This window comes from Balaenoptera ricei, chromosome 15 (genome assembly GCF_028023285.1).
Source record: "Balaenoptera ricei isolate mBalRic1 chromosome 15, mBalRic1.hap2, whole genome shotgun sequence".
NCBI classification, from domain to species: Eukaryota; Metazoa; Chordata; class Mammalia; order Artiodactyla; family Balaenopteridae; genus Balaenoptera; species Balaenoptera ricei.
In genome coordinates this window covers 70,369,871-70,389,681 of record NC_082653.1, presented here as the reverse complement: position 1 = coordinate 70,389,681, position 19,811 = coordinate 70,369,871, and the positions used below count along the sequence as shown (strand labels likewise).

General features: G+C 45.5%; 1 protein-coding gene across 1 annotated transcript in view; it reads right to left on the bottom strand.

Annotated features, from left to right (window-relative positions):
* The window catches only part of HS3ST4 (heparan sulfate-glucosamine 3-sulfotransferase 4), a 412,792-nt gene extending 406,325 nt beyond the window's left edge, over positions 1-6,467 (bottom strand). Inside the window, exon 1 of the mRNA XM_059897079.1 lies at positions 5,734-6,467. Within this exon, the coding sequence (XP_059753062.1) occupies positions 5,734-6,467 (734 nt within the window). The remainder of the gene's footprint in view (positions 1-5,733) is intronic.
* Positions 6,468-19,811: the final 13,344 nt, after the last annotated feature.

Genomic DNA, 19,811 nt, shown 5'->3' with positions numbered 1-19,811 from the left:
CATTTCATTTCATCCTCACATCATCCCTTCAAAGTAAATACTACTGAGCCCATTCTGCAGATAAAGAAATTGAGGCTTGGTGATATTGAGTAATTTGCCCAAGGTCACACAATGAGGATGCAGTGGATTCAGGCTCAGAGATACAAATACATGCTCCAAAGTATGTCGCTTCTACTTGACTAGCTTCCTCCTTCTGAAGAGTCTAATACAAGTGTTTGTTCTAGAACCAAAATATTTCAGTGGTTGAATGGACCCTATGAAGATAACATAGCTTCATCATCTAAGTAATAGAGAAGAAAGGAAGGGAGGGAGGGAAGGAGGGAGGGAAGGAGAGGGAGGAAGATATTAAGGAACCTCACATCCAGTGGAACTAGTATGTGGCAAAGAAAAACCTAGAACCCTAGAAAACTCTCAGGTCTTAACTCTGTCCATGTGACCAGAATCCATTTTATAAGTGCAACTGATCTAAACGGATCAAATACAGATACTCCTGATTAAGTAGGGAACAACTGAGAATTTCCCCTCCTTCAAGAAAATGTTCATCTGTAGGGAACAAAAGGGAAATTTGTGAATTGTCTTTTTCTGCTTATATCCAGTTTATATCCAGTTCCTGTTCATATCCAGTTTCCTTTGTTACTCTTGCAACATATCTCAGAGGTACTTCCCCCATGCTGTTGCAAAATCAGTTAAGGGGGAAAATATCTAAACTAAAATAGCACAAGTAAGCCACAATTCTGGCAACTGCAGAGGGTGTGGGTATGCCAGGTAATTTCTGAAATGAGTTTAAACCAAAGGTCGCTAACCAGTAGCCAGCTGGCTGTATCCAGCCCACAGATGTGTTTTGCTTGTCCTGCAGTGCTGGCCCACACCACGCTTTTGAGAAATCTCAATCTGTTGCCAACATTAAAAACCAGGTCACTTCACACCAAAACCTGGATTTCCAGTTTCTTTTACCAAGTGGAAGACCTGGTTCCCCTGATGCCACATTTGCACATGGAGAAGGGTAGCTGGAATATAGCAGTAGCTGCTCCTTGGGAAAGAACATCTGTGCCCCAGTTTCCCCATACCTAGTCTATTTCACTCATGTATATTATGCACATGAGCCCTGAAGGCATCTGAGTTGGTGACCCTTGGTTTAAAAGGTTAAGCAGATGTAGATTTCAAAGCCAACCATTATTAGACTTTTCCCCAAAACATCCCCAATAAGCGCCTCCCGTCAATATTATGACAGCTGTGACAGAAGGTAAAGCATGTGGGACCAAAACTCAGTAGTTGGGTTCATCTGGATTTCTGCTCTAGGATACTCATTTTTTGTTTAGAAAATATATTCACTTTTAGTATTTCATTTATTCCTCCTAACAACCTCAAACTGAAGCCAAGTGATGTTATGTCAGTTATCCAACCCAGATCATCCGACAAGTAAGTTGCAAAGCCAGGTTTTGAACCCAGTTTTGCGCAGCTACAAACACTGTGCTTTTGGAATAATGAAAGAACACTTTGAAAAGCCATGAGGCTTGTTTCCACCTCAGAGCCTTTGCACTTGCTGTTCCCTCTGCTTGGAAACCTCTCCACCCAGGTCTTCACATGGGAGGATCTTACTCTTTCATGACACTTATACCACCTCCACAGAGAGGCTGTCCCTCATCATTTGATTTAAAATAACACACGCACACGCATTTGCACACACACACCCCGATTACTTTCTAGGCCGCTGCTACTCAAAGGGAGGTCCAGGAATCAGCAGCATCAGCATCACCTTGGGAATCAGAAATGCAGAGTCTCAGGCCCCTTCCCCGACCTACGGACTCAGAATCCGCACGTTAACACCACCACTCCCCACCCCCGCCCCTGCTGTTCTGTGTGCATTTAAAGTTTAAAAAGCACTGCTCTACAGGAGTGCTACCCGGTGGAAATAAGTGTAACAAGAGTCACAAGTGTAAATTTTAATTTTCTAGTAGCCACATTACAAGAGTAAGCAGAAAGACTTGTTTGTTTGCTGTCTCCCCTTCTCCCACTCCCACCCCCACTAATACGTCAGTTCCAAGAGAACAGGTGCTTCATCTGTCTTGTTCACTCCTTTACCCCCAGCACCTAAAACAGTACACTGCGCACATATTAAGTATCATTAAATGTTTGCTGAATGAAAGAGGTAAGGAAAAGACCTCGCTAGCACTCTATATACCAGCACTTTGGACAGATGTGGCTTCAAATGTCAGCTCAACCACTGACCAGCTGAGCAACCTCGAGCAAGTTGTTTTTCCCTCTGGGAGCCAAACTGTAAAGCAGAAATGCTGTTCTTTTGCTCACAGCCTCATCATGCCGCCCAGATGTGACAATACGTCTATAAAACGCAAGCCTCCATGATAACAGGCATTCAATACACGCCAGTGCCTTATGCTGCCCTCCTTCTTTCTCTCTCTGGACACCACGTCCGAATGATGGTGTGGACCACTCTCCTCTGGGTAGCATAAGCATGACTACTGAACGCCAGCTATTTCCCTCCAGCCAACAGGATGTGTGTAGTAACTGCTGGCAGTGAAGACAATTTGAAACCATGGAGAGTCACTTCCCGTCACCCTACAGCTGAGTGGCTTCCAAAGCAAAGTGGTCGCAGTCACCGTACAGTCTGTAATCCACGAGGGAGACCACAGCTCAAGTCATTTCCGTCACTTTAATGAGTTCTGCCGTGGCAGCCACTTGGCCTGCCACAAGGTCCCACCCCTTCAAGGAGTTTAAGGTCTCTGCCCAGTGTGTATTAGCTTATATTGAAAGGCGTATTGTGGCTTTGCCCTTTTAATTTTTTGAGGGGGGGGGAGGGATGGAGAGTTTAATCTACCCCCACTTATTAATCACTGGCCTGTGTCAACCCACCAAGTGAGGCTTGCTGTTCCACAGCTTTAACACACCCTAATCCATCAGTCTATCTTGTCCTGCAAATCTGATGCACATGTTCTAATCGCAAATGTGTTTTTAAATCACATTAGATCAACAGCATAGGCGAAAGCAAAACCCGGATTTAGACATAACCGGAGTGACACCAAGGAAATAAAACTGGGGCTGCTTAGTTGAATATGAGGAAACCCTTGCCAGCTCTGCCAAGAGCAGCCCCAGTTTCTTCTTTCTCTCCCTCTCACGGAAATCACAACCACCATGATCACCTGCAGAATCAGTAGGCTACTGGGAAGCACATTGAAATGAAAAAGAAAAACAAAACAAATAATGGGAAGAGGGGATCAAAACCTTTAATTAACCTGTGAATCTCTATCAGGCAAATAGTAGAGTAAGATTCCAGATAAGGTACACGGCATATGGGGAGGAAATGTAACCACTTAAGTACAGATGCCACCATTTAAAAGATTGGGACCAGGGAACCAGGAGGAAGGGTTTCTGTTACCGGTTTGAATCAATGCCAGTGCTTCCTTTCTACGATATAGTGAGGATGCCGTCCCCTCTTCCTACATGGAAGAGGGAGAGAAGAGCCTGAAGAGATGCAGCCAATGGAAATCCCCAAAATGCCCTCAAAAGACTGCTGTCCCTGTTAAGGCTAGAGAGCTAGCCTAGGATCCAAAGGGTTTCTGGGAGTCATCTCAACAGCCAGGTTTGGGTGGAAAATGATTCCTCTACGTTAGATAGATTCTCCTCCAGCAACTCCAATCAGCACCACTAAGCGTAATAAGGATCTACCATGGGTGTGATGCTGGGGCAGGAGATGAGGGATACAGAGATATCACATGGTCCTCTTAAGTGAGGATTCAAGGGAACCCAGTTCCATCTCCATCTCTTAGTCCTATGGGGCACTGAGCCCCACATACCACAAGTGATGGCTGAGGGTACCACAGATCTTCAACAGCCATGTCCTGACAGCGAGGCAGTTTACATCCCTCCTTTTCCCAGCCGCAGTATAAATGAACGTAAGAAAACCTGGCATCTTCTATCTTTTCATTCAGAAAATGCTCCAGACCCTACGATGGAACTTCCTGACACGCAGTCCGCCACACACCCTTCGTCAACTTTATTTTAACTCATCCAAATAAAACACCCCCTTCTCCATCTCCAGCTGCGGTAAAGCAACCCAAACACGTGTTGGAGAGGTTTGATCTTTATGCCTCCCTCTCCCCCAAAGGGCACTTGACACTTCTCACAAGATACAGGGCTTTAAAATTAGAATTGGAGAAAGCCATAGTTACCCTCTTAGGGCCACGGCTGCCTCACAGCAGAAACCAGAACATTCCTACAATCAACAGTTAAACAACTGAAACCTTCCCAGACATCATACCCTTTTTTTTTTTTTTTTTTTTTTTTTTTTTTTTTGCTGTTGTTGCATTAATCATCCTAACACCTTTTAAATTATAATTGCAAACTGGAAGCCATGGCTTGTGATGTTATAAATACTGATTTTCCAGCTAAATTAGGCATTTGCTGTTTTTTATTTTGATAGGAAGGGGCTGTTTGAAGCCTCCTAAAATATTGCAATTAGTTCTCTCTGTTGAAACAGAGAAGACATGAACAGACGCATTTGCTGTTTTGGTTTAATGTGCTGGAATGTTTATCCCTAAGTGTACTTCTCTCAAGCTTTGAAAGCATAAGGCATATTTTTAAAAGGGAAAGAAATACACACATTTATCATATATTTCCAAAGTTAAGTTATTTCTAAAACTTTCCTAGGCTGTAGTTTAAACTTAGAAAGCACATCTCTTCAACAAGAAGGCGACTTGTCAGGAAACAATCCTTATTTTACCTATTGGCTCTGTTAAGATGATAACATCACTTTAACTGACAAAGCCTGTGTTTCTGGTTGACAATTGCAATTAATTACTGAGATACAACCGAGATGGGGCCAGCCATCCAGATCTGTTTTCCAGAGAGATTAAAAAACAAGAGAAAAGGCGGGGGTACGACACTGGATTATTAATTTATTTTACCCACACTTAACTTACTACTCCTCTTTCTCCCTTTCCCTCACCGCTGGCAGACGGTGGAAAAGGAGGGAGATGAACAAACAACTCACTAGACACAAGCTCCAATCTGTTGCAAAGGAGGCACAGGTTAGAAAGGGCACTGGTGCAGGGCATGAAAACTCTTAGGGCACCAACTGTCATGTAGGCACGGATACTCCTGATGCAAAATCAACCCAGTGTTCATGCAGCCCAAGAGGGATAGAAAGTTCTGGAGATGGGGGGACATCCTGAGTCTTTACTAGAAAGCCCAAACTCGCCAGCATCATCTTTTTAACTGTTCCCTGTTCATTTTGCTCTGAACTGAAAACACTGGATTCCAGCCACGCAAATGCGTTTGAGGGCGATTTTGAGAGATTCCAGGGGATCCCAAAGCCCTCTGGTCAATCTAGCTGTCCTGCTCCATTTCTCAGCGTCCCCAGCACAGAAGCGCACCGCCCCGCAAGAGCCTGAGTTAGGAAACACCCCGGGGGCACGAGGGCTGGGGATTCCCAGGCTTGGAACTAGGCAGATTCGGAAAGCAGCTCCCTGGACGAGGAGCCTGAGGCAGGCAGAGCAGGGGGACCCCTCTCTCCTCGCCCTGGAATTAAGTGATCCCTGGCTAGCCTCCAGCCCTCTCCGCCGCTCCCCCAGAGCAGCCCCGCCAGGGTGCGCAGAGCCCGCGCGGGGTTAAGACCTCTCGGGACGCTGCCCGGATCCCCAAGGGCCAGGGGAGCGGCAGCTTCCCGTGCTGGTCTCCCCTACGCGCCTATCCCATCCGCCGAGCTCGGGGTCCTACCTGTACCATTCCAGCCCCTTTTCATAGTTCCTGTCGAAGAAGTGCGGCTCTACGCCCACCGCCCGCACGTCCGGGTGCACTCGGATCGCCTCCAGCAGGGCGCGGGTCCCTCCTTTCTTGACCCCGATGATAAGCGCCTGTGGCAGCTTCTTCTCCCCATAGTCGGGGGTGCTGACGGCGCCGCCCCTCACGCTGCTCCCGTTGGCCGCCCTCCGGCCTGCGAGCTCCTCGTCGGTGGTGCTCGACTCCTGCGCTTCCCTCTCCAGCAGCGCGCTCTGCGCCGTGACCATCTCGCTAGAGGCCAGCGGGGCCCGGAGCCAGGCGTCCCGGGCGCCCCCGCCGCCGCTCGCCAGTCCCCAGCCGTCGGCCCCGGGGGCGGCGGGCTGCTCGGGGGGCTCGGGCGGCTCCCCGCGGCTCGCGTTGTCCTGCGGCGGCGGCGCGGGCGGCTGCGAGGGGGCGCCGAGGCGCACGGGGGGAGGCGGCAGAGAGGGTGGCGGCGGGCTTGGCGGGGGCTCGGCGGCGGCGCCCGGCGGCTCCTGCAGCGCCAGGGGGAATTGCAGGGAGCCCGAGCCGCCCAGGAGGCTGTAGCACAGGTAGGTGACGGACAGGGACAAGGTGCACATGAAAAGCAGCTTGCGCGCCGGCGGGCCCTTAACCGAGGCGCCGGGCGGCGGCGGCGCGGCGAGAGGTGGAGGCGGAGGCGGAGGCGGAGGAGGTGCGGACCACGGGGCCATCGCGGCTCCCGGCTCGCGGCGGCGGCGGCGGCGGCGGCGGCCCCCGGCGCTGCCCGGACATGGTTTCAGCCGCCGCCCCCGCCGCCGCCGCCGCCGCCGCTGCCCAGCCGCCCCGGCTGCATGAAGCGACGCCGCTGCACCCCCGGCCCTGGCCGCTGTCCCGCTGCGCCGGGGGGGAGCCCGGCCGCATGGCCCCCCTCCCCGCTCTCCTCGTGGCGTCCGGGGGGCCCCCCACCACCCCCCTCAGCCTCTGGCAAGGGGCCCGAGGGGGGCGCGCGGACCCGCCGTCTGCACCTTCTCCGTCTGCAGCGCCCCAGCTTCCCCGGCTCCGCCGCGGCTCCCGCTCCAGCTTCTGCCGCCGCCGCCGCGCGCTGTTGCAGCCCCGAGTTCCTTCCCCGCTGCTAACTTTCTGCCGGGAGAGCGGAGAGGCGCGGAAGGGAGGCGGAGGGGGCCGGGCGCGCGCCCCGCGCCGCCGAGGGAAGAGGGAGTGCGCCTCGCGCGCGCCTGCGGAGGGGGCCGCGGGAGCGGAGGCGTGCGCTAGGGCTGGGGCACCTGGGGAAGCGGAGATCGTACCCCCCGCCCCCCCGCTCGGCACGCACTCGCTGGAGGTGTTCCTCGCCGCACCCCGCGTGCTTCCCCTCCCCTGGGAGCCTGGGACGCCGGGTTCTCCATCCCTCTCCCAGTACTTTTAGGGACGTAGAGCCGGACGCCCGCCGCCGGTGCCGCTCACCGAGCTCTCGCCGACCCCTTTCCCCCTGGGACTCCAAGCAAACTCGGCCCATCCCTGACGCGCCCTTCTCTAACCCTGGATATCCTCCTGCCTTTGGTCCGGGAGTGGTTTCTTCTCCATAACAGCTCTCTCATTCCAACTTCCATCTTTCCAGCCTCCCCATCTTATCTTGAAGCTCCTGACGGGTTGAGCTTGGACACAAACCCCCAGGTTTCCCTACCCACAGAGTTTTTGCCTCTGTCCCGCCACCGGGGGTCTGCGCTTTCTGCTCCGAAAAATGAGGCTCTTTCTCTACACCCTTAACCACAGGTACACCTGCGGCCCTTGGGGGCGTTGCCGCGAAAGGAGTTAGATTTCCCTGGACTGAAACCGACTGAGACCGTCATCGCTCTAAACATCTAAGAAGCAGAGACAAGTTGCGTTGCAGGGTGTCTGTGCATCGCTTCATTAATTTTTTTTTAAGTGTATTCTTTTCAGCGAGATTTCCATCCCGCACCTCCCTCTCCTGGGGAGGTAATGGTAAACATCAGAAGGATTTGGGAGATTCAAAACTAGAGTCTTGCTTCTTGGAAGTGGGGGAATTGGGAGTCTGCAACGGGAGGGAGAGGCAGAGCAATCAACTCTGCTTGCTGGGGACAGGGGCCGGCCCTACACACACCCGGGGCCAGTATCTCCCAGGGGCTGGCTCGCTGAGTCCCATTTACCCCATTTACCCTGCCAGCCACAGCTGGGTGCCTGGCGGGTCTGTCTGTTTTCACAGATGTGTTTGGCATCTCCGGTTTTGTTTGATCACATAATAGGAACAACAGCTGAAAGAAAAAGTATATAATGTCTAAATATTAACTAGATACCTAGTGCCAAAGAGGGGAAGCAAATGTTAATCACGTAAGATGAAGAACACGGACTTTTCCCTGAGTGAACAAAAGCTCACTGCTGCTCTCAGCTGGACACGAGTTTCCTTCACTGCAGCTTTAGTTCAGATAAAGATTATTCCTTTATAATATATGTTTTACGGTACACTGGAGACCTCTGAAATGCAGAGTCTGGTGTCCTGTAAATCATTCCGTGTAATTAGAGATGCTTTTTTCAAACACCACACGACTGCATTACTGTAATGTTAATGGGAAGGGGCCAACTAGAGCTGGGAGAAACCACGAGCTTGGCCCATCTCTTTTCCCACTCCAAGCCCAGCTCTGGGTGGTCAGCCAGGAGGCCCCAGTGGCAGCAAATATTGCCGCTGCCGTGCCCCGTCTCCCTTTCCAGGCCCAGGCACCGGCATACTCAACATGTGGCCCAGGGCCACCCTGTAGTCCAAGTGCCCCAACTTTTCCATCTACCCTCTCAGCAATCCAAATAAACCTTCTCTGTATCTAGTTTTACTAAAGATGTGCTTTTTCACATTTGGCAAGGTTTTGATAAAACTGTGTTAAAATTTAACCCAGAGGTGGCAAACGTGACCAGCAAAGCTGAATGTGGCCGGCACGGTGATAGGAAGAAATTTCAACTAGTTGCAATACTTAAATATTAAGGGCTTTCCAGCAAAAAAAATCAGGAGATGAGGTTTCTGTTGAAATAGTAGATCCAGCAATTCGGGCCCCTCAGCCAGAGCTGAGAAGCCTCCTTTAAGTGGAGCACGTATGCCGTATTCTTCATGGGGCACCCAGATTGTCCCCCTATATTTATGTTACTTGCCTGGACGATGCTAAGGAGGAAATTTCCCGGAATCCCTTCTCCCTCTTGTCCCCAAATAGTCACACTTTAATAAAAGACTCTTGAAAGAATGGAGCCCCACTGGTAAGGTGTCAGTCCCACAACTAATGGCAAAGAGGTGATTTGGGGACCAGAGGAGCTTTGTAGATTTCTCACTTAGGCAGTTGTCTATTTTTTTCTACTCTTGATCCAGGCTTTTTCTGGAAGCGAGTTCTTGAGAAACCTACAATAAAAAGCAGGAGCTATCTACATAGGGAGAACCCAGACTTCATTCAGCAAATCCCAATCGATCTGGAGACCAGACAGAATTTTTTCTTTTTTTTTTTTTTTCTGTTTCCACTGCCAACACCCATGCTCATTAAGGCCTATCTGAGTTTTTGCAATATTCCTCCAACTGCTCTCCAGGCCTCCCTTGAGCCTCGCGTGCCTGTTTCTATTCATCCTAGGCAACAATATTTCTGAGACAGGGCTCTACAAATGCCTTCAGTGACTCTGTACCCTTCCTCTCACTGCCGAACTCATAGACTCCAACCTCTTTACCTTTGCACTCAGGGTGCCCTTCCACCTTTTATGTGTCTCACAGTCATTGCCAAACCAAACAGTACCTACCATTCAAACATGCACGCTGCATCACTGTTTCATCTCCATATGGTCAGACAGTAGAATTAAAACAAAGCTGTCATTTGCTAGCTAAGTGGCTCTCGGACTGGTCATTTCACCTCCCTGAGCCTCATTTTCTGCATATATAAATTATGGACAATAAGACTCACCCCGAATTATTTTTATAAAGAATCAAATTGACTTACAGAGCATATGCAAAAATACCTGGCTCCCTGCCTGACATGTGGTGGCTACCAATAATTGTTTGGATCTAAATATTGGCTCATCCATGCCAGTCTTCTTTTCTTATTAAAACCTTATCCTTGGGCTTCCCTGGTGGCGCAGTGGTTGAGAATCTGCCTGCCAATGCAGGGGACACGGGTTCGAGCCCTGGTCTGGGAAGATCCCACATGCCGTGGAGTGACTAGGCCCGTGAGCCACAACTACTGAGCCTGCGCGTCTGGAGCCTGTGCTCCGCAACAAGAGAGGCCGCGATAGTGAGAGGCCCGCACACCGCGATGAAGAGTGGCCCCCGCTTGCCGCAACTAGAGAAAGCCCTCGCGCAGAAACGAAGACCCAACACAGCCATAAATAAATAAATAAATAAAGTTTTTTAAAAAATGCGTTGATACAACCATGTCTCACTTTTTTAAAAAAATTAAAAAAAAAAAAAATACGTGTGTGCCCTTTCTTCAAAACCAGCGGAATGTGTCAGCTGAAGTTCACTTTCCTAAGCTGCTCAGTTGCATTGATAATGCCAAGTCCAAAGCTTTCGATAGTTTTTTGGGTTTCTTTAAGCAATAGAAACTAACTCGGACCAACTTCGGTTTGGTTCGGTTTCTTATTAAAGAAATTTACTAGAAGGATGTATATAACTCACGTAACTGAAGGAATTTTTTAAAAATCAACAACAAACAAAAAGCAACAGTCAGCTTTGGAAAAGGCAATAAATGGGGCGGATAAGTGTATAGTCGTCATCACTGCCATTCAGCAAATATTGTCGGCTCTCCTGTGGCCCACGGGGGGGATGTGTTTTCTTGGCCCCTTTAAGTTAGGTGTGACTCTGTGCCATGTTGGCTAATGAAACAAGAGGAAGTGAGATTGCCTCTTCCAGGAAGAAGGTTTGAAACACAGCGGGAGATTTACCGGTGGGAATGTTTTTCCTGCCTGGCAATTGTGCAGGAGGGGGCTTGAGCCACTCTTAGCTGCCATCTACTCAATCCTCCACACTGAGCAAGGACAGTAAAGATCCAGCCCCTGATCTCTTGTAGCATGAACAAAAAATAAACCTTGCTTGTTCTCAGCTCCTGAGACGTGGAGGGTTGGTTTGTGAATACAACACAACCTAGACTATCTGTTGAAAACATACATATTATGAATTTCCTCTGCTGTGGACCAAAATGACTTCCACAAGCCAATATTAGAATTCCCTTTCACAGAGGTGGATGAATGATGAATTAGAAGTCTACATTGTCCCAGCAGTGTAGACAGAACCTTTGTCTCATATACAGCAAATGTATTTCCCCATTTTGTCTTTTACCTGTCAATAAAAAGGTATATCTATAGAAATCCAGAGGTAAAGCTCCAACCAAAAGCAACGTGGTGACAAAAAGGAACATTATATACTTATAAAAGGAGCAAAAGGTTAAAAAATAATAATAATGGCTATGAACTTACAGGACCTTGCATTGAAAAGGATCTCACATGGGAAATCAGGAAATACTTAGAGCTGAAAGCACTACATGACAAAATCTGGTGGGTGGAATTCAGCCATACTTATAAGAAAGATTGTATCTTCAATATACTTACCCAAAAAGAAGATAGATTAAAAGGAAATGAAGAAGCTAGAAAAAGAGCAAGAGGGTCAAGTAAGGAAGAATGGAAATGATCAATTAATTGCTGTGGATTGAACTGTGTTGCCCCAAAATTTGTATGTTGCAGCCCTAACCCCCAGTGTTGCCATATTCAGAGACAGGGTCTTTAGGAAGTAAGGTTAAAATGAGGTCATAATGGTGGGACCCGAATCGGATAGGACTGTGGCCGCATAAGAAGCTAAAGAGATGCCTCTGTCTGTTTCTTCACACACATATACACACCCTGCCGTCTGAGGACACAGTGAAAAGCAGAACTTATGTAAGCAAGGAAGAGAGTCCTCACCAGAACCTGACCAGATCTCAGACTTCCAGCCCCCAGAACCATAAGAAAATAAATTTCTGTTGTTTAAGTCATCTGCTCTATGGTATCTTGTTATGGTAACCCAAGCTAAGACATTTATCTTTTACAGTTTTGTAAATAGGTTCTGGTACCAATTCCAATGTGTATGTTTTTTGGGGAGGGGGGGGCGGTCCCCACACCAGCAAGAAACTCTTGTGACGCCAGCTGGTGTCTACAATTCAACTCAATTCTGACACTGTCTACCTGGAGATAGCATCAGATTCCACAGATGAAGGGCTCAGTCCCACGAGAGCTCCCCCACTGCAGATGCCAATCACAAATCCAGGTTGTTCCTACTGGCTATAAAACAGAGATTCCCAAGACCCCCTCCTCGGGTTTGATTAATTTGCCAGAGGGGCTCACAGAACTCAGAGAAACATTTTAGTTACTAGATTACCAGTTTATTATAAAAGGATACAATCAGGAGCAGCCCAGGGCAAAGCAGGGGAACAGGGGTGGAGCTTCCATGCTCCCTGAGTGCTCCACTCTCCCAGTATCTTCCTGTGGTCACCAACTTGGAAGCTCTCCAAACCCGTTCTTCTGGGTTTTTATGAAAGCTTCATTACACAGGATTGATTAAGTCGTTGGCCATTGGCTATTGATCCAACCTCCAGCACCCCTCCCCTCCCAGGAGGTTGGAGGGGATGGGGGTGGGGGCAGGGACCAAAAGTTCCAACCCTCCAATCACATGGTTTGTTCCCTTGGCAACCAGACTCCATCTTTAGGCTGCCTAAGGGCTTTCCAAAAGTCACTTCACTAACATAACAAAAGACACTTTTATTGCTCCTATCATAGAAATGCCAAGGGTTTTAGGAACTCTGTGTCAGGAACCCGGGTGGGGATCAAATACATATTTCTTTTATAACTCACAATATCACAGTCCGCCCCCTACTCCTCTAACATGGATCCCTTAGAGCAAAACAATCATAAAGGTCCAAAGATACAGGCACGTTACTAGAATCCCACTCAGTCATTAATAACTATCATCAAATGGTATGAAAAAGCCTCCCAGGGCCAGCCCACTCAGGTTGTCAGGCTTCCAGTCAATCTCATCAGGTTCCAAAAGCAGAAGTGGTCTCAGCAATATGTGGCTTCACCCTTTCAGGCGCCTGGTATCATCAAGCTAAGAGACATAACATCTCTTCCTCTGAGCCCTTTGGAGGTGTTAATGTAATACTCGATTTCCCTCATTGCATAGCCTATTTATTGATTCCCTTTCCCTCAGCTACTATTTTTCTTTTTCTTTTTCCATTTATACCCAAACATTTCCACCTCTGAAAACACAGTAGTTTCAACCCCTGTGCTGGTCTAGATTACAGGCAGCAATAATGGTCTAGCAAGTGCCTCCCCTTCTGTTCCATTTCTATTCAGATAAGTGAGGGTTAAACAGGCACAGAGCTAGCAGGCTATCTTTCCCCCCAGACAATATATCTATATTCACTGTTAATCCCAGTTTTGCTGGATGGGGTGAAGGTACATCCTGCCCCATCAGGCCCTTAGGAATTCTGTCTGACATAAGGTTAAAAGCACAGTTACAGTGTTTTGTTTAGGAATCATCCCTACTTCTAGCCCCTTTAGTTGCAGCCCTGGTCCTATGACCACTGCATCAACTAGGGAGGAAAAAAGTTGAGATGATGTAGGGAAATTTTAAAAGAAGTATAGTCATCTCTGGGCATAGTCCCCCAGATCCACCAGAATAACCGAGAACTCTATCCAGTTGGGACACACTTTTAGCCCCACTCATGTTCATGCTGAGTCTGAGCACACTCTTGTGAAGGTGTTTATTTTTATTTTTATCAGTTTTCTATTGCTTAGTTGCTATTTCTTACTGATTCATAAAAGTCTCTTATGTGGTAAGGAGATCAGATTTTTTTCTCTTTCATATGTCTTCCAATTATTAAATTACCAGTTTGCCTTTATCAGTAAATTGTTTTTTAGTGTTTTTGATTACGTAAGTTTTTCATTTTTATGTACACAATCTCTCTATTATTTCCTTTGTAGTTTCTACCTTTGGTGGAAAACCATGTCCCCAAAGTATGTAAATGTACATTTTCTTCTAGTACATTTTTTGGTTTATTTTCTACACTTAAATATTTAAACCATCTGAAATTTATTTCAGTATGTAGTCTTACATGAGAACCTAACTTTATTTTTTTCTTCATTTCCCTAGCACTAGTTATTCCCCAACAGTTTGAAACACCAATGTTATATAATAAACCCAGAATGTTGGGGTTTTCCCACCCAGAAATATAGAAAGCGAATCTCCATTCATTCAATCTTCTTTTATATCTCTTATTGGACTTCTGTCATTTTATTGACATAAACCTTACACAAATCTTTGGATGAGTGTTTTCACAGCTCATTCTGCTTTGTTCAATTTTATAGTTTCTTGCTTTCTTTTTGTTTCATTCATTTACTCATTCTTTCAGTTGTCATTTTCAAGAGACTAATATATTCTGGGCCCTGGATTAGACGTGGAGGATAAAATAGCGAGGCAGAAAGCAACAACCCTGTCCTCACGAAGGCAGAAACAATTACACAAGCAAGTTTAATAAAGTTAGGCATTTCAAAGAGAGAAAATACAATGTACTATGGAACACATTGTTGGAGATTCCTAACTAGTATATAGGCAAAAGAGAAGCCTTCAAAGAGGAAGTGACATTTAAGTCCACATATAAAGGGAAAATTGGATTAAGCCAGGGAACGCAAGATTATTTTTAGTATGTGAAACATCTCACCCACTTCATTCATTGTCAACATACTTAGCAAACTACATTGAAGGTAACTTGACTAAGAGAAAGGTTAAGTTATTTTTCCCCATCTGCCAAAAACCTACAGCAAACATTATAATGAGACATTACAAAATACTAGAGCTGAACCTTTAAAGACAGGAACAAGACAAGTGTACCTGCCATCACAGGTCCTGAATAGCCTTAAACTGGGGTTCTCAGTTAATGCAATAAGATAAGAAAGAATAATAAAAAACATGAGAACTGTGAAGCAAACAACAAATGATTATTATTTGCATACTATGTGTTTGTTGGCAAAAGAAAATGTATGAAAATCTACAAACAAAAGAGTTTGGCAAGGTTGCTGAATAAAATTCAAAATACAAATAGTAATAGCATTTTTATGTACAATCTAGATACGATTAGAAAACATAATTTTAAGAGAAGATACTATTCAGAACCACAATAAAATCCATTAAGTACTTAGAAATAAAGGTACTAAAAGGCAAGTGAGTCCTTTATAGATAAAATTATACAACTTTTTGGAAGGGCATTGTATTAGTTTCCTAGGGCTGCCGTAACAAAGTACTACAAACAGTGTGGCTTAAAAAGAAATTTATTCTCTCACAGTTCTGGAGGCTAGAAGTCTGAAATCAAGGTGTCAGCAGAGCCACGCTCCCTCCGCGACTCTCAGTAGAATCCTTCCTTGCTGCTTCTTAGAATCTAGTGGTGGCCATCAATCCTTGGCGGTCTTTGGCTTGCAGCTGCATCAGTCTGATCTCTGCCTCTGTTGTCACATGGTCTTCTTCCTGTGTGTCTCTGTCTTCATATGACACTTTCCTCTTCTTATAAGGACACCAGTCATACTGGCTTAGGGCCCACCCTGATGAGCTCATCTTAACTTGCTTAAATCTATAAAGGCCCTATTTCCAAATAAGTTCCCTTTTTCAGGTACCGAGGGATAGAACTTCAAAATATCTTTTTGGGAGACACAATTCAACTCACAACAGGCATATACTTGTATGAATAAACAAACCTACACATTTATTCATGTATCATATTTATGAATGCAAAACTCAGTACTGTAAAGATAAAGTTTCTCACCACTAATCACGATACTCTAAGTAATTTCAAACAAAATCTCAATAGGGTCATGTGTAAGTATGCATTATGTATATTTTGATAAGTTAATTCTAAATTTCACATGGAGTTATGGAAGCAAAGTGACATAAACCCCTCTTTGAGAAAATAAAATGTGTAATCAGAAAAACTAGTCTCCCTTTAAGAAGGGAAACAGATTTTTTAATTAAATAGAAAGATTAAAATAAATTTCTTAGTCCAAAAAGGACTTTGTTAATTCAGGTGCTACAATGTAAATTCTTTCCATATTCTGATAAGAAAGCTAAATTGACAACCTCATGAACTAATCAAGGAGCTTAGGTTTGTTGATATTAAACTAAGATGAAGTTCTCAAGTAGGAATATTGCAAGTAGAAATAAATGTAACTATGTAATCTGATCTCCATCATAAGTGACAGATTTGAGCCTGTGTATTTCCCTGCCCTTCCATGTACAAAGAAAAGAAGTCTCTAGTTGTGAAGTAATTTTTATAACAGCGTATGTCTTTACCTATCTGAAATGTAAATATTTACATGTGCATGAGCGTTAGAATGTGCAAAATACACTTTCTATGATTATGAGGAGCCATAAAACATGACTCATGTAGGAGAAAGTAATGATTGCTCATTGTTATTCATGTCAGTGAACTCATTTACAATGAACTCACTGGGTTTTTAAAAACCTTTTTATTTTGTAATAATTTTAGAATTACAGATGCGTGTCAAGATAGCACAGAGAGTTCCTTTATACACTTCATGCAGCTTCCCCTAATGCTAACAACTTACAGAAAGCATGGTACATGTGTCAAAACTAAGAAACTAACCTTGCTACAGCACTATCAACTAAACCACATATTTTATTTGCATGTCACTATTTTTCCACTAATATTCTTTTCCTGGTCCAGTAGCCAATTGTGCTGTATTTTATTGTCACGTCTTCTTCGTCTCTTCTGGTCTCTGTGTTGGAGGAGGTCACTGAGAGGATGTGACCGCTGGTTGATGCTGGAGCTGGACTCTGGCAACTGGAGGCTCCTCACCCCCATCCCTGGCCTTGGAATGTACGTTCTGCTCACTGTTCCACAGTTGGAGCCGTTTTCAAGGACACAGGCTTGAGAGGGTAACGTGTTGTTGAGACCATCTGGACAGTAAACATGACTAAGCCCCATTAAGGTCTCTATATAAACTTTGAGGATTCTGGAGGGCAGGTGTGGAGATCTACTCATATTGTGGCCACTCACGACAAGCCTTTTAAGTTCCCTTGCTTATTAAACCTGCCACCTACCAATCTGGAGTGGCTGCCTCTTTCTCTGGTCTCTCCTTGCCCTCCCTGTATGGGGCTAGTTTCAGATTTCACCCCCCGGGAACTCCCGAGGCTGTGAACCAACACTGTGGGAGTTTCTCAATCTTCCCATGTCTTTCACAACCTCGAGACTTTTGAAGAGCACTGGACAGGTATTGTGTAGAACCCCTCAGTTTGGGATTTGTCTAAGGGTTTTTCTCATGATTAGTTTGGGGTTATGGTTTTGGAGGAAGACAACCACAAAGGAAGCGCTCTCCTCATCACATCCTATCAAGGATACAGGACATCGACATGACTTCTTGGTGGTATTAGCCTTAAAACAAGATTAACGTGGTGTCTGCCAGGTTTCTCCACTGTAAAATTATTTTCTTTCTCTTTCTAGACTCTATGTTTTAGAATTGAGTGACTAAGTCCAGGCCATACTCAAAAGGAGAGCAATTAAGTTTCACTTCCTGGAGGGAAGACTATCAAAGATTATGCAAACATATGTTAAAACCAGTATGATAATAAGTATTGGGGGGGAGATATTTGAGGTTATGCAAATATCTTGTTTCTCTTTAAAGTTCCATCCACTAATTTTAGCATTCAGCAGTGGCTCTTACCTGCAGCAATTATTACTGTGGTGGTCTAATGGTGATTTTCTATTTCTCTCATTTTTTACATTTATTAATTGGAATTTTCATCTAAGGAAGATTCGTCCCTTCCATTTTTTTGTCTATTCAATTGCTTACTTATATCAATATGGGCTCACAGATATTTATTTTATTCTTTGATCTACACAATCAGTATAATCCTATATAAATTGTAATTTATTTTGTTGTTAAAAATGTTCCAACTTTAGTCATTGGGAGTTCTTTCACGTTGGCTCTTGTATCCTTTCCACTTGTTCTCATTTTTTGTTGTTGTTGTTTTTGTTGTTTCATCTTCCTTACTTCTGGCCACTTCAAGATGCTCCAGGCTTATCTATATGTCTGTGTATGTGTGTATATATGTATGTATGTATCTCTCTCTCTCTCTCCATATATATATAGGAGAACCAAATCTGGAAGCCAACATATAGGTTTAGTTTGAATGTTGTCTCTGAGTTTGGCACTCATGTGTTCAACAGGGTATGGAATGTCTCTTGGGTGGCCCTGTTGGTGGGCTGGCCAACCCTAGCTGCCATGGGTAGTCATCTCTTTGAGCAGTCATGCCCGTGTCCATGAACTTGGGGCCAGGGCTGTGGCCTAGATGGCTGGATGCTGAGGAGCCCATGTGAGAACTGAATCCTGGAGCCCCAGGCTGGGGAAAGAGGAGAGAGGACTGTGGGGTGGGAGAGGTGGTGGGTAGGCCCAAAGAACCTCCCTAGACCAAGCCCTTCCTTTGGCGCCATCGCTGGGGGACACTTTCTTCCTGGAAGGTGACAAGAGGGGTCTTGGGCACACCTGGCACTGAGCTTCCCCACAAAGGACCAGGTTCACTGTCCTTGTTTATCTCCTGTGGCCCTACCCTGGGCTGGAATCAGGAATGTTCCAAAGAGTGATAGATAGTCTTTTCTTTTGGCAAAACTCTACTTAATCCAATGGAGTATATGTATATATATATAGAGAGAGAGAGAGAGAGAGAAGAGAGATTTATTATAAGGAATCAGCTCACTAGATTATGGAGACAGAGAAATCCCGAGATCTGCAGGGCAAATCAGGGATCTGCAGGACAGTTGATGGTATAGCTCTAGTCCAGCTACGAAGGCCTGAGACCCAGGAGAGCCGGTGTTTCAGTTCAAGTCCAAAGGCAGGAAAAATTCCCCCTTACTGAAGGGACCATCAGCCATTTTGCTTTACTCAGGTCTTCAACTGATTGGATAAGGCCCACATTAGGGAGGGCAAACTGCTTTATTCGTTCTACTGATTCAAACGTTAGTCTCATCCAGAAACACCCTTAGGGACACACCCAGAGTAATATGTGAACAAATATCTGGGCACCTTGCAGCCAGTCAAGTTGGAAGATAAGATTAACCATCACACCTCCTATATAAAATAAATTATCCAGCTTTTACTCTCAGCTCCTCTCAACCTTTCTGCCACTTAATTTCTGGTATAAACTTTGGAATTTTGGACTCATCATTGTTGAATCAATATTTTAACTGTATATCTTCCTTTATATTTACATGTGTTTTCCATCTATATTTATATAATCATGGATTCTCAGTGCATGCAATGTTAAACTTCAATTATTCATTCCAGTCCCTTCACATTCCCTATAGTTGGGAAGTGTTTTGATTTGACTTTTGATTTTCTGGAATATATCGCTCCACATTTCCACAGGGTTTGAGCTTCTAACTGGAGCCAGAAACTGGCAGGGCCCCCAATTAAGTAGTCCGCTTTTACATAAAAGACTAGAATCAGTTGTTCCTCTGGACACAAAGGATTCTCAAACTATGATTAGATCTAAACAAGCAAACAAACAAAAAACATTTTTCGGGCTTCCCTGGTGGCACAGTGGTTGAGAATCTGCCTGCTAGTGCAGGGGACACGGGTTCAAGCCCTGGTCTGGGAAGATCCCACATGCCGCGGAGCAACTAGGCCCGTGAGCCACAATTGCTGAGCCTGCGCGTCTGGAGCCTGTGCTCCGCAACGGGAGAGGCCGCGATAGTGAGAGGCCCGCGCACCGCGATGAAGAGTGGCCCCCGCTCGCCGCAACTAGAGAAAGCCCTCGCACAGAAACAAAGACCCAATGCAGCCAAAAAAATAAATAAATAAAATAATAATTAAAAAAAAAATTTTTTTTCATGAGAGGATAAAAATGTACAGAAATGCAATTCATTCAGCCCACCAGTAGATGACACAATTATAAGGTATCTTTCTTTTCTGTTGTTTTCTGGTTTTATAATTACAAAATAAAATATGAATACATTGTAGAGAATTTAGCAAAAAATAAATCCGAGAATACAGATGTAACTGGAAGC